At 45.7% G+C, this 13,145-nt stretch overlaps 1 protein-coding gene across 6 annotated transcripts in view; it reads right to left on the bottom strand.

The window, feature by feature from the left end:
• Nucleotides 1-4,229: 4,229 nt before the first annotated feature.
• The window catches only part of LOC105463723 (phosphoserine phosphatase), a 42,774-nt gene continuing 33,858 nt past the window's right edge, over nt 4,230-13,145 (bottom strand). For all 6 annotated transcript variants that reach the window (XM_071095212.1, XM_071095210.1, XM_071095211.1 and 3 more), the window contains 3 exons: nt 11,153-11,298; nt 8,950-9,098; nt 4,230-4,738 (listed from right to left, as the gene is read on the bottom strand). In XM_071095212.1, coding sequence (XP_070951313.1) covers nt 4,631-4,738; nt 8,950-9,098; nt 11,153-11,298 — 403 coding nt within the window. In that variant the 3' untranslated portion in view covers nt 4,230-4,630. The remainder of the gene's footprint in view (nt 4,739-8,949; nt 9,099-11,152; nt 11,299-13,145) is intronic.

The following is a 13,145-nucleotide window of genomic DNA, read 5'->3' as shown; positions in this document are numbered from 1 at the left end:
GCTGACCTTAGGACTGTGAGAATCACATGAGGAGACATGAAAACACCTTGCAAAATGTGAAAATAAGCACTGTGACTCATGGTTAGGTTTTCTGAAGCTGCTCATAAAGGTTCTGAGGGTCGTAGGGTCAAAAGTCATCAGGTTTGTGTTACTGCTTCCTGAGGCCAATCTCTGGAATCTGCAGCTCTCTCCTGGCCTTGCCCTTGGGAGCAGCAGCCCCAGTGGGCCTCCCTAGGTGCCGTGGAGACACACTTGTCTCCAGTAGAAGAGAGAGAAATGGAAGAATCATTAAACCAGCAGTTAGGTCTGGGCGCAGTGGCTCACACTTACAATCCCAACACTTTTGGAGGCTGAGAACAGAGGATCGTTTGAGGCCAGGGGTTCAAGACCAGCCTGGACAACATAGCAAGACCCCCATCTCCACAAAAAATTTAAATATTAGCCAGGTGTGGTGGTGTGCACCTGTGGTCCCAGTTACTCAGGAGGTCAAAGAAGAAGGTCCGCGTGAGCCCAGGAGTTCCAGGCTGCAGTGAGCTATGATCTTACCACTGCACTCCTGCCTGGGCGACAGAGCAAGACCCTGTCTCAACAAAAAAATAAAAATAAAAAATAAGCAGCAGTTAAACCAGGAGAGAATGGAGTGGGCGGGGGCATAAAGTCATTTTTTTTTAAGTATATAAAAGCTTTAAAGGCCTTTTATTGTTTCACCTTAATACCCTGACAAATTTCTGCTCTTGGCTTCATGATCCCAAGTCTTAGCTCTTTCTGTTTACACAGGCGGTGTTCATAATCGGAATGAACAATGGCGTCACACGGACAATCAGCCATGCCTGAGTCCATCCTAGTGTAGGCATGGGCGTGACTCATGGGAGAGCTGTTCCGTAGCTGTTTCCAGTGAGTCCAGAATTCAAAAAGTATGAAAGGGGTTAGTGCAGTTCTTGCATAATTTCAAACTCACTCCTCGAACACAACAAAGCAGGGATTGTCTGAGACAGCAGCTTTTGGGTGGTTTGCTGAGAGCTGGGCAGCCTGTGGGACCAGCCCCTCCTATAATGGGTTCCATGCAGCCATCAGTATTTATCAGGGGATCAGATCCCTCTGACCCAAATTCATGTCCACCTTATGTTCAGCCCACAGCCCTGTGGATGTGCTCTGAAACCACCTTTGCATGCTTGTGAAAGATGGACCAGAAAAGAAAAATGAGAACCCAGGAGGCGGAGGTTTCAGTGAGCCGAGATTGTGCCACTGCACTTCAGCCTGGATGACAGAGCAAGACTCTGTCTCAAAAACAAACAAACAAACGAAAAACAGACACACACATACAAATGAAACCACGTCTGCAAAAACTCTAACAAAGTGAGATGTAAATTTAACCACCCCCCATCTTGCCTTTAGCCTTCAAACTGCCCTTAATCATATAGCTGGGCTTGGACCAAGCTAACCTGGGAGATGTTTAGTTTATAGCTTAAATGACAATAGCTTGGTGGGGTGCGGCGTCTCACACTTGTAATCCCAGCACTTTGGGAGGCCGAGGCGGGAGGATCACGAGGTCAGGAGTTTGAGACCAGCTTGACCAACATGGTGAAACCCCGTCTCTACTGAAAACACAGAAAAAAATTAGCCGGGCATGGTGGCACATACCTGTAATCCCAGCTACTCAGGAGGCTGAGGCAGGAGAATCACTTGAACCCAGAAGGCGGAGGTTGCGGTGAGGCAAGATTGCGCCACTGCACTCCAGCCTGGGTGGCAGAGTGAGACTCGTCTCAAAAAAAAAAAAAAGATAGTAGCCCTTCCCCAAAACTCAACCGCCTTCATAAAGCTAGTGAGAGACCACCAGGCTAGGTGGATGCGAGAAGCCTAAATTCTGCCAAGGTGTACACATAAACATCGTTTCCAGTTATTATTCCAGAGGGCAGGCACAAGATTTGCAACTGCCCGTTACTCCTGCAGGTTACATCACGACTGTAGAACCTAAGATTGGCCTTTTGAGATGTCTTTTCAGGTTTTCGCATTTCTTTTTTTTGAGACAGACTTTCACTCTGTCGCCCAGGCTGGAGTGCCGTGGTGTGATCTCTCCACTCACTACAGCCTCTGCCTCCTGGATTCAAGTGATTCCCCTGCCTCAGCCACCCAAGTACCTGGGATTACATAGGTGTCTTCCACCACGCCCTGCTAATTTTTGTATTTTTAGTAGAGATGGGGTTTCACCGTGTTGGTCAGGCTGGTCTTCAACTCCTGATCTCAAGTGATCTGCCTGCCTCGGCCTCCCAAAGTGCTGGAATGACAGGCGTGAGCCACCGTGCCTGGCCCAGGTTTTTGCATTTCTGACCATCAATGGCTCCACCTGGACCCGATGACCTCCTGCCCCCACCCCCGCCACCCCACCACCTCACCCCACCCTACCCCACGGCCCCAGCCAGAAGCGAATCCCCTGGCCTGCCGAAGCATCCTTGAAAAAGTCTAACCTCTGAATTTTTGGGGAGATTGATGTAAGAATAAAGCTCCGCCCTCCTGTTTGGCTGGTTCTGCATGAATTAATCTCTGTCTCTATTGCAATTCCCCAGTCTTAAGAAATGGGCTGTATCTGGGCCGCGGGCAAGAAGAACCCATGGGGCAGTAGCAGCTGTGACGGTCAGACGGTGAAAACCAGTGGGGGCTCGGTCCTCCCACCCGCCCGCCAGTGGCCTGTCCCTGCCATGCGCACCAGGCGGTGCAGAGGCTGACGCCGTCTGCAGCACTTTTCAAGGTCCTGGCATGCCTGGTCCTGCCCAGGGCTTGGCACTGCTGAAAAGTGCAAACACCGCAAAACAGTTTCTAGGAGAGCGGCCAGGAGGCATTCACAGTTGGGAAGAACGGCCTCATTGTTTGGAATCTCATTTAAATGTTGCCAAACCTATTTCATGTCTCTCCTTCAGAAACTGATTTGGAAGGAAATTTGATTCATCTGATTTGCTTATGTGGCTGAATAATTATTTATTTGGCCAAATTTGGTTGAATGATAAATTTTTCCACTAATTCTCAATATTAAAACCTTATGGCTTTTTCTACTGAATTATCCAACAGTATCCACTTCCTAACCCCGTGGCTTTCCCCTCCCCCCATTTTTCCTCCAGGGAGGGTATAGACTCTCACACATTCAAAGCATGTTCTGAAATTTCCCTTGCTTGGCTCTGCTCAAAACAAACGTAAACCTGGCTTTCAAGTATTTCCAAGTCATCTATAAAAAAGAAATAGTTTATATAGGCTGATAGAAGTTATTAATATTTAATTCATTTAGGGGAAAATGCTGGCCTTTGTGATTGGTAAAACTTGTTTTTATTTCTTTTACTTTATGTGATTTTTGAATATCCTTTTTTTTTTTTAAGAGACGGGGTCTCACTGTCACCCAGGCTGGAGTGCAATGGCGCAGTCACAGCTCACTGCAGCCTCGAACTCCTGAGTTCAAGGAATCCTCCCATCTCAGCCCACCAAGTAGCTGGGACTACAGGTGCGTGTCACCACACCCAGCTAATGTTTTTATTTTTTGTAGAGACAGGGTCTTGCTGTGTTGCCCAGGCTGGTCTTGAACTCCTGTCCTCAAGTGATCCTCTTACCTTGTCCTCCCAGAGTGCTGAGATTACAGGCGTGAGCCCAAATATCTTTTTTTTTTTTTTTTTGGACAGAGTCTCGCTCTGTCACCCAGGCTGGAGTGCAGTGGCGCGGTCTCAGCTGACTGCAAGCTCCGCCTCCCAGGTTCACGCCATTCTCCTGCCTCAGCCTCCCGAGTAGCTGGGACTACAGGCGCCCGCCACCGTGCCCGGCTTATTTTTTGTATTTATTTTTAGTAGAGACGGGGGTTTCACTGTGTTATTCAGGATGGTCTCCATCTCCTGACCTCATGATCTGCCCACCTCGGCCTCCCAAAGTGCTGGGATTACAGGCGTGAGCCACCGCACCTAGCCCAAATATCCATTTTTAATCAGTACTTTTGTTTAAGACTCTATTGTTATATTGGAGGGAAAAAAAAAAAAACACCTTTGTAACATTTCATATATGACAAATCCCAAGAAGTAAAAAAAGGACTTTCGAGGCCCCAGGGCTTCAGGAAGTGGGAGTGGGCTCATGGGGTGAGGACACTGTGCCTAGCACTAAGCAGAGTCTTAAGCCTGTTTCTTGCCTGGGGCTGTTTATGCTTCAACACAGTACCTGAAATATTGGGTATTCCAATATCCAAGAGGCAGAACTGCAAATTCCACAAATCCATTCTGACACATGGATAAACTTTTATTGATATACCAAAGAGAAACCAATATTCACCGAAAGCTGCCGAATCCATCTTTCTAAGAGTAAAGGTGTTTGTTTGACTCTCCACACTTAAAACACTTTGTATGAAATATAGCTAGGAATATACAGAAAGAATTCAGATTACAAAACTCTACTGGAAATCAATAGTCATCATATAATACTGGAACTACAGTTAAAAAAAAAAAAAAAGCGATCTTCTAGGAGTCCTAACTGTAGTTTAAAGTATTGATCATCTGTGCCAACTCTCTATAGCAAGTGGTAATAGGCAATTGTAAGCAAACAGTATCAACCTGTATCACTTGTAAAAATCCATCCGAAGGTGTTCGGAGCTGTGTGACAGTGGATGTTATTCCTCCAGCTCTCCCACCAGCTCCACAAAATCAGTGATATACCATTTGGCGTTATCCTTGACTTGTTGCCTGATCACATTTCCTCCAAATCCAATGAAAGCATCCTAAGAAGGAAGAAAAGAGAGAGAAATTATTCTTATTTTTATTTATTTATTTATTTATTGGAGTCTTGCTCTGTCGCCCAGGCTGGAGTGCAGTGGCACAATCTCGGCTCACCGCAACCTCTGCCTCCTGGGTTCAGGTGATTCTCATGCCTCAGCCTCCTGAGTAGCTGAGACTCCAGGTGTGCACCAACTTGCTGGGCTACTTTTAAAATTTTTTTGTAGGGTCGTTCTATGTTGCCAGACTGCTCTCAAACTCCTCCTGCTTCAGCTTCCGAAGTGCTGGGATTACAGTTATGTTCCACTGCACCCATCCAATTTTGTCGTTCTTTTTTTGTTTTTTGAGACAGGGTCTTACCCTGTCACCCAGGCTGGAGTGCAGTGGCACAGTCATGGCTCACTGCACCCTTGAACTTCTGAGCTCAATTGATCCTCCTGCTTCAGCTTCCTGAGTAGCTGGGATGACAGGTGCACATCACAATCCCTGAGTAATTTTTTAGAGACGGAGTTTTGCCATGTCGCTCAGCTGGTTTTGAACCTCTGTGCTTAAGCAATCCTCCCAAAGTGCTGGGATCACAGGCGTGAGCCACCACTTCTGGCTGATTTTGTCGTTTCTTGAAAACGAGATTGGGAGCTCCCTGAGAAATCTCTTCATTTTACTTTTATGTATTCCTCATTAAACTAGTAGGCCAATGTTCATTACTTAGACAACTCCAACAGTGGTTATAAATTATCTAAGCTAACAATAAAAATACTCAAAGGTGGTTGGGTGTGGTGGCTCACGCCTGTAATCCCAGCACTTTGGGAGGCTGAGATGGGTGGATCACCTGAGGTCAGGAGTTCGACACCAGCCTGGCCAACATGGTGAAACCCTGTCTCTACTAAAAATACAAAAAGTTAGCTGGGCGTGGTGGTGGGCGTCTGTAATCACAGCTACTTGGGAGGCTGAGGCAGGAGAATTGCTTGAACCCAGGAGGCAGAGGTTGCAGTGAGCCAAGATCACGCCATTTCATTCCAGCCTGGGTGAGAGAGCGAGACTCTGTCAAAAAAAAAAAAAAAAAAAAAAGGATTCAAAGGCTATGTGTGGTGTGGCTCATGCCTGTAATCCCAGCACTTTGGGAGGCCAAGGTGGGCAGATCACCTGAGGTTGGGAGTTTGAGACCAGCCTGGCTGGAACTTTTTATTTTTATTTTTTTTGAGATGGAGTCTTGCTCTGTCATGCCCAGGCTGGAATACAGTGGCGCGATCTCGGCTGACTGCAATCTCCCGCCTCCCGAATTCAAGAGATTCTCCTGCCTCAGCCTCACAAGTGCTGGGATTACAGGCGCCCACCAACATGCCTGGCTAATTTTTGTATTTTTAGTAGAGATAGGGTTTTGCCATGCTGGCCAGGTTGGTCTCAAACTCTTGACCTTAGGTGATCCGCCCATCTCTGCCTCCCAAAGTGCTGGGATTACAGGCATGAGTCACCTTCGTGCCTGGCCAAAAAGGTTCCTTTGAACCCTTTTTCTTTCATCATTCACAAAGAGTATGAATTTTTTTTTTTTTAGACAATCCCTATTTTTAGATCTCAGGAAACTAGGAGTAAAAACTTCAGCACTATATATATATTTTTTTAAGATGGAGTCTCACTCTGTCATCCAGGCTGGAGCACAGTCACGCAATCTCGGCTCACTGCAACCTCCACCTCCTGGGTTCAAGTGATTCTCATGCTTCAGCCTCCTGAGTAACTGCAATAATAGGCACCATCACCACTCCCAGCTAATTTTTTTGTATTTTTTGTAGAGATGGGGTTTCACCATGTTGCCCAGGCCGGTCTCAAACTCCTGGCCTCAGGTGATCTGCCTGCCTCAGCCTTCCAGAGTGCTGGGATTACAGGCATGAGCCACCGTGCCTGGCCACACTATATTTTGGTGTAGTTTTTCTTTTTTTTTTCTTTTTTTTTTTTTTTTTTGAGACAGAGTCTCGCTCTGTCGCCCAGGCTGGAGTGCAGTGGCCAAATCTCAGCTCACTGCAAGCTCCGCCTCCCGGGTTCACGCCATTCTCCGGCCTCAGGCTCCCGAATAGCTGGGACTACAGGCGCCCACCACCTTGCCCGGCTAGTTTTTTGCATTTTTTAGTAGAGACAGGGTTTCACCGTGTTAGCCAGGATGGTCTCGAGCTCCTGACCTCGTGATCCACCTGTCTCGGCCTCCCAAAGTGCTGGGATTACAGGCTTGAGCCACCACGCCCGGCCGGTGTAGTTTTTCTTACATTAGAATGACATGACAAAGGCAAAGCCCTACGTGAAATGGACCCATTTGATATTTACGACACTTGCTATATATAGTATTTGATTTTTTATATATATATGGAGAGAGAGAGAGAGAGGGAGAGTGCACATGCGCGCATTGATTTTAAAATGCTTAGAAATAAAATCCCTGGCTGGGCATGTTGGCTCACACCTATAATCCCAGCACTCTGGCAGGCCAAGGCAGGAAGATCACTTAAGCCAGGATTCAAGATTAGCCTGGGCAACATAGTGTGAGACCTCATCTCTACAAAACATAAACAAAATTAAATAAGTGTGGTGGCATGCGCCTGCAGTCCCAGATACTCAGGAGGCTGAGATGGGAAGATTGCTTCAGTCTGGGAGGTCGAGGCTGCAACGAGCTAAGATTGCGCCACTGTACTCTGGCCTGGGTGACAGAGCAAGACCCCAAAAAATAAACAAAACCTCTGCTAGTCTCAGAAAATGAAATTAGTTCAGAGGAATAAAATGCCGTGGTGGCGTGGGATGCAGTGGCGCACACCTGTAATCCCAGCTACCCAGGAGGCTGAGGTGGGAGGATCCTTTGAGCCCAGTAGTTCAGGGCTGTGATAAGCTATGATTGCACCACTGCACTTCAGCCTGGGCAACATAGCAAGACCCTGTGTCCAAAAAATAATAAATAAGTAAATAAAAAGAAAATGCTCTGATATGTTACAGATAAATCATATAATCTCTGCAAGCCTCAGTTCCCCTATCAGTAAGAAGAACACAATATTTGGCCAGACATGGTGGTTCACACCTGTGATACTAGCACTTTGGGAGGCCAAGGCAGGGGAGATTGCTTGAGCTCAGGAGTTCGAGATCAGCCTGGGCAATATGGTGAAACTCTGCCTCTGCCAAAAACACAAAATCTTAGCTGGGTGTGGCAGAATGCGTCTGTGGTACCAGCTACTTGGGGGGCTAAGGTGGGAGAATCCCTTGAACCCAGAGGGCGGAGACTGCAGTGAGCTGAGAGTACACCACTGCACTCCAGCCTGGGTGACAGAGTGAGACTCTGTCTAAGAAAAACAAAACAGAACAAAACATAATATTTGACCTCACAGGGCTGCTATGAGGATTAAATGAGGTAATGTATGAGGAACTAGTATATAAAGTATCAAATGATGTTAAAATCTCAGTTATGAGTCGTTGATGGTATTATTTGGGGAAATGAAACCAACCTATTGAGCACACACCTAGGCTAAAAGATGGTGCCCATACTACAGGGATAAGGCATTGTTAAAAGTTTTAAAAGGTTTTTAGTTCCTTATTCATAACTTTTCTCGGGTTTGCATAAAGTTGACAAAACAAGATTGAATTTTTTATTATTTCATTTTTATCTTGTAATCAGAGTTGTTTTTGCTTAACTCCTGTTTTAAATCTTACATAGTTCTAAATCAGCTGTTTTTATTTTATTTTATTTATTTATTTTGTAGAGATGAGGTCTCACTATGTTGCCCAGGCTGGTCTCAAACTCCTGTGCTCAAGTGATCTGCCTGCCTTGACCTCCCAAAATGTTGGGATTATAGGATAAATCAGCTGTGAAAACAAAAGTACGGCCGAGCGTGGTGGCTCATGCCTGTAATCCCAGCACTTTGGGAGGCCAAGGCAGGCAGATCACCCGAGGTCAGGAGCTCAAGACCAGCCTGGCCAATGTGACGAAACCCCATCTCTACTAAAAATACAAAACTTAGCCAGCATGGTGGCATGTGCCTGTAATCCCAGCTACTTGGGAGGCTGAGATACCAGAATGGTTTGAACTGGGAGGCAGATATTGCAGTGAGCTGAGATCATGCCACTGCACTCCAACCTGGGCAACAAAGGGCGAAACTCCGTCTCAAAAAAAAAATAAAGAAATAATAAATAAATATATTTAAAAAACAAAAGTACAACCTGCAAAAATATTAGCATCCTTAATACATACAGCAGGGGGACAGGCTTCCATGTCTGTGGCACCATCTCCAATCATGATTATTTTCTTAAAATGAAATTTTTCCTTTAAAAGTTTAATCACTTTTCCTTTTCCACCAGATTCAGCTGTTGGCTGTGTCTCATCAAAACCTGCATATTCACCTTAAAAGAGCAATAAAAACAAGGTTAAAGACCCACAGAAGTATCTTACCAGTGACAGCTTTCTGCATAGATGAGATCTTCACTTAAATGTCACTGAGAAGGTTAAAAATGGCCCTGGGTAAAGTCGCACAGCCTGGAGCTCCACACCTGTTCCTGGGAATAAACAAGCTTTACTTTTTCTCCTTTTATGATTATGATTATGATTATAGAAATGGGGTCTTGGCATGTTGCCCAGGTTGGTCTGGAACTCCTAGGCTCATGTGATTCTCCTGCCTCGGCCTCCCAAAGTGCTGGGATTACAGGTGTGAGCCACCACACCCAGCCAACCTTTGCTTTTAAATTACAAATATCAATTGTAGAGATGACCTCTATTAGGTCATAAATACCTAGGGGTGAATTTGTTGTATCCTTCAAGCTTCCAGTAATTCTCAAACTTTGTTGAGGTAGCAGAACACCATACAACAGTAATATATCAAATTAATTAATAATTTATTTATTTTTGAGACAGAGTCTCACTCTGTTGCCCAGGCTGGAGTGCAATGGCATGATCTCCGCTTACTGCAATATCCGCCTCCCAGGTTCAAGCCATTCTCGTGTCTCAGCCTCCCAAGTAGCTGGGATTACAGGCGCATGCCACCATGCTGGCTAAGTTTTGTGTTTTTAGTAGAGATGGGGTTTTGCCATGTTGGCCAGGCTGGTCTCGAACTCCTGACCACAGATGATCAGCCTGCCTCGGCCTCCCAAAGTTCTGGGATTACAGGCGTGAGCCTCCGCACCCAGTCTTAATATATTAAATTTAAAATGTTAATATATTATGTCACCCAAAAGGAAATTCCAGCTTATTTCTGATCAATTATTTCTGTTGTTACAGTAATTACCACACTCATTCTTGACTTCTTTTTTCAATGATCTCTATCTCTAGACCACTCAAGAATGTTCTATTAACATGCGGTGGCTCATGCCTGCAATCCCAATACTTTGGGAGGCCGAGGCAGGTGGATCATCTGAGGCCAGGAGTTTGAGACCAGCCTGACAAACATGGTGAAACCTCGACTCTACTAAAAAAAATACAAAAATTAGCCAGGCGTGGCGGTGGGCACCTGTAATCCCAGCTACTCAGGAGGCCGAGGCAGGAGAATCGCTTGAACCCAGGTGGCAGAGGTCGCAGTGAGCCGAGATCGAGCCACTGTACTCCAGCTGGAGCAACAGAGTGAGACTCTGTCTCAAAAAAAAAAAAAAAAAAAATCACTATCAGTCACCCCTTGATATAACTGGAGATCTGAGATAATATAACAACTGTGGCAACGCTATGGACCAGAGAGGGGACCGGAGGCTTCCCCAAGGGCTGTAGTTCAGTAATCCGTTAACAAAAGTCTCCCTTTTAAAGTCTCTGTCTTGTTGTCTTTTTTTTTTTTTTTCTTGCTTTTAAGACAGAGTCTCACTCTGTCACCCAGGCTGGAGTGAAGTGGCATGATCTCAGCTCACGCAGCTTCATGTGATTCTCCTGCCTCAGCTTCCTAAGTAGCTGGGACTACAGACATATGCCACCACGCCCAGCTAATTTTTGTATTTTTTTTTTAGCAGACTTGGGGTTTCACTGTGTTGGCCAGGCTGGTCTTGAACTCCTGACCTCAAGTGATCCTCCCGCCTCAGGCTCCCAAAGTGCTGGGATTACAGGCGTGAGCCACCATGCCCAGCCAAGTCTCCTTCTTGAGTCTAAATTGCTTCAAATGCATAGAAGCTCCCATAAAGTTGAAATATAACATACAGCAAAGTAAGTCATAGGGGCTATGTAGGAATTAATGTTTCATGAAATGCAGACATTTATGTACAGACAGGTGATGTTATAGATAATAAAGCTAGGACAGGTGATGACCTAAGTCTATTTTGCTGAGCAAAGGGTACCAAAGGGCAAAAGACATCAATTAAGAGGACCATTCATCTCAATATTTAACTCTGATGTGACTGTTTAAGTTTCATTCCAACAGACATTACCCAGAATACTGAATAATAGAACTGCTAAGAAAGGGAATATGTTACCATTAACGTCTTACCGTTAAAGTAGAATTTCAGCCTATTGGCAAATACATTGGTTCCTGGGATATTGAGCTTTGAAGCAACATGCTCTACAATACTCCTAAAGCCACCAGATATTAGGAAAACCTGAACATTTCGCTCCTGTAGGCGACTTACCAGCTCCCTGCAAAAATAATATACAAAATACCAAACACTGAGTAATACAAAAAGAAAAAAAAAAAAAAGGAAACATGAAGAGGGAACTAAGATATATTTTATTCTCCTGAATGCATTTGCCTGAGGTATATTTGACAAGGTATATTGCCTGGGGAGTTAATGTTTTGTATATGTTTTTCTTTTTCTTTTTTTTTTCTTTTTGAGATGGAGTCTCGCTCTGTTGCCCAGGCTGCAGTGCAGTGGTGTGATCTCAGCTTACAGCATCCTCTGCCTCCAGGGTTCCAGCAATTATCCTCCCTCAGCCTCAAGGGTAACTGGGATTACAGGCACCCGCCACCACACCCAGCTACTTTATTTTATTTTATTTTATTTTTTGAGATGGAGTCTCGCTCTGTCACCAGGCTGGAGTACAGTGGTGCGATCTCGGCTCACTGCAACCTCTGCCTACCAGATTCAAGCGATTCTCTTGCGTCAGCCTCCCAAGTAGCTGGGACAACAGACGCAGCCACCATGTCCAGCTAATTTTTGTATTTTAAATAGACACAGGGTTTCACCATGTTGGCCAGGATGGTCTCCATCTCTTGACCTTGTGGTCCGCCCGCCTCGGCCTCCCCAAGTGCTGAAGTGCGAGCCACCACACCTGACCAACTTTTTTTGCATTTTTAGTAGAGACGGGGATTCACCATGTTGGCCAGGCTGGTCTTGAACTCCTGACCTCAGGTGATCTGCCCGCCTCAGCCTTTCAAAATGCTGGGATTACATGCATGCGCCACCACGCCCGGCCTTATATATGTTTTTCTAAATGCACTTAGAAATCAATGGGTAGAGTTTGGCTACTTCAGGAAACCATTCCAGAACTCTACTCTGTCCATGGACCCAGAACAAGACAAGATGAGGACAAACAAGGAAAACTTAGGTTTTCTGTGGAGAAAGAGGAAAGGCAGAAACAGACAGGACCACACAACCAGCCAGACAAGACCATGTGTAAGTACCAAAAGAACCACACAGGCTATGCCTTTAAATCCAGCAATTTGGGAGGCCGAGGTAGAAAATCACTTGAGGCCAGGAGCTTGAGAACAGCCTGGGCAACATAGCAAGACCCCATCTCTACAAAAAATATTTTAAAGGCTGGGTATAGTGGTTCAAACCTATAATTCCAATATTTTGGGAGGCTGAGGTGGGAAAATTGATCATTTGAGCCCACAAGTTCAAGACCAGCCTGGTCAACATAGTGAGACCCTGTGTCTACAGAAAATTTTTAAAAAATAATTAGGCATGGTGGTCTACATCTGTAGTCCCAGCTACTTAGGAAGCTGAAGCAGGAGGATCCCTTGAGCCCAGAAGGTTGATGCTACAGTGAGCTGTATTCATGCCACTGCACTCCAGCCTGGGTGACAAAGCAAGACCCTGTCTCTCAAAAAAAAAATTTTTTTTTTAATTAGCTGGGCATGGTGGCATGCACCTATAGTCCCCACTACTAAGGAGGCTAAGGTGGAAGGGCCACTTGACCCCAGGAGTTCAACGCTGCAGTGAGCCATGACTGTACTCCAACATGGGCAACAGAATGAGACGCTGACTCTAAAAAAAATAATAATAGGCCGGGTGCAGTGGCTCACAGCTATAATCCCAGCACTTTGGGAGGCCCAGGCAGGCGGATCACTTGACGTCAAGAGTTCAAGACCAGCATGGCCAACATGGTGAAACCCATCTCTACTAAAAATACAAAAATTACCCAGGTGTGGTGGCGGGGACCTATAATCCCAGCTACTCAGGAGGCTGAGGCAGGAGAATTGCATGAACCTGGAAGGCAGAAGTTGCAGTGAGCTGAGATTGCACCACTGCACTCCAGCCTGA

This window comes from Macaca nemestrina, chromosome 4 (genome assembly GCF_043159975.1).
Source record: "Macaca nemestrina isolate mMacNem1 chromosome 4, mMacNem.hap1, whole genome shotgun sequence".
In the NCBI taxonomy this organism is placed as follows: domain Eukaryota; kingdom Metazoa; phylum Chordata; class Mammalia; order Primates; family Cercopithecidae; genus Macaca; species Macaca nemestrina.
This window is presented reverse-complemented; position numbering and strand designations above follow the sequence as displayed.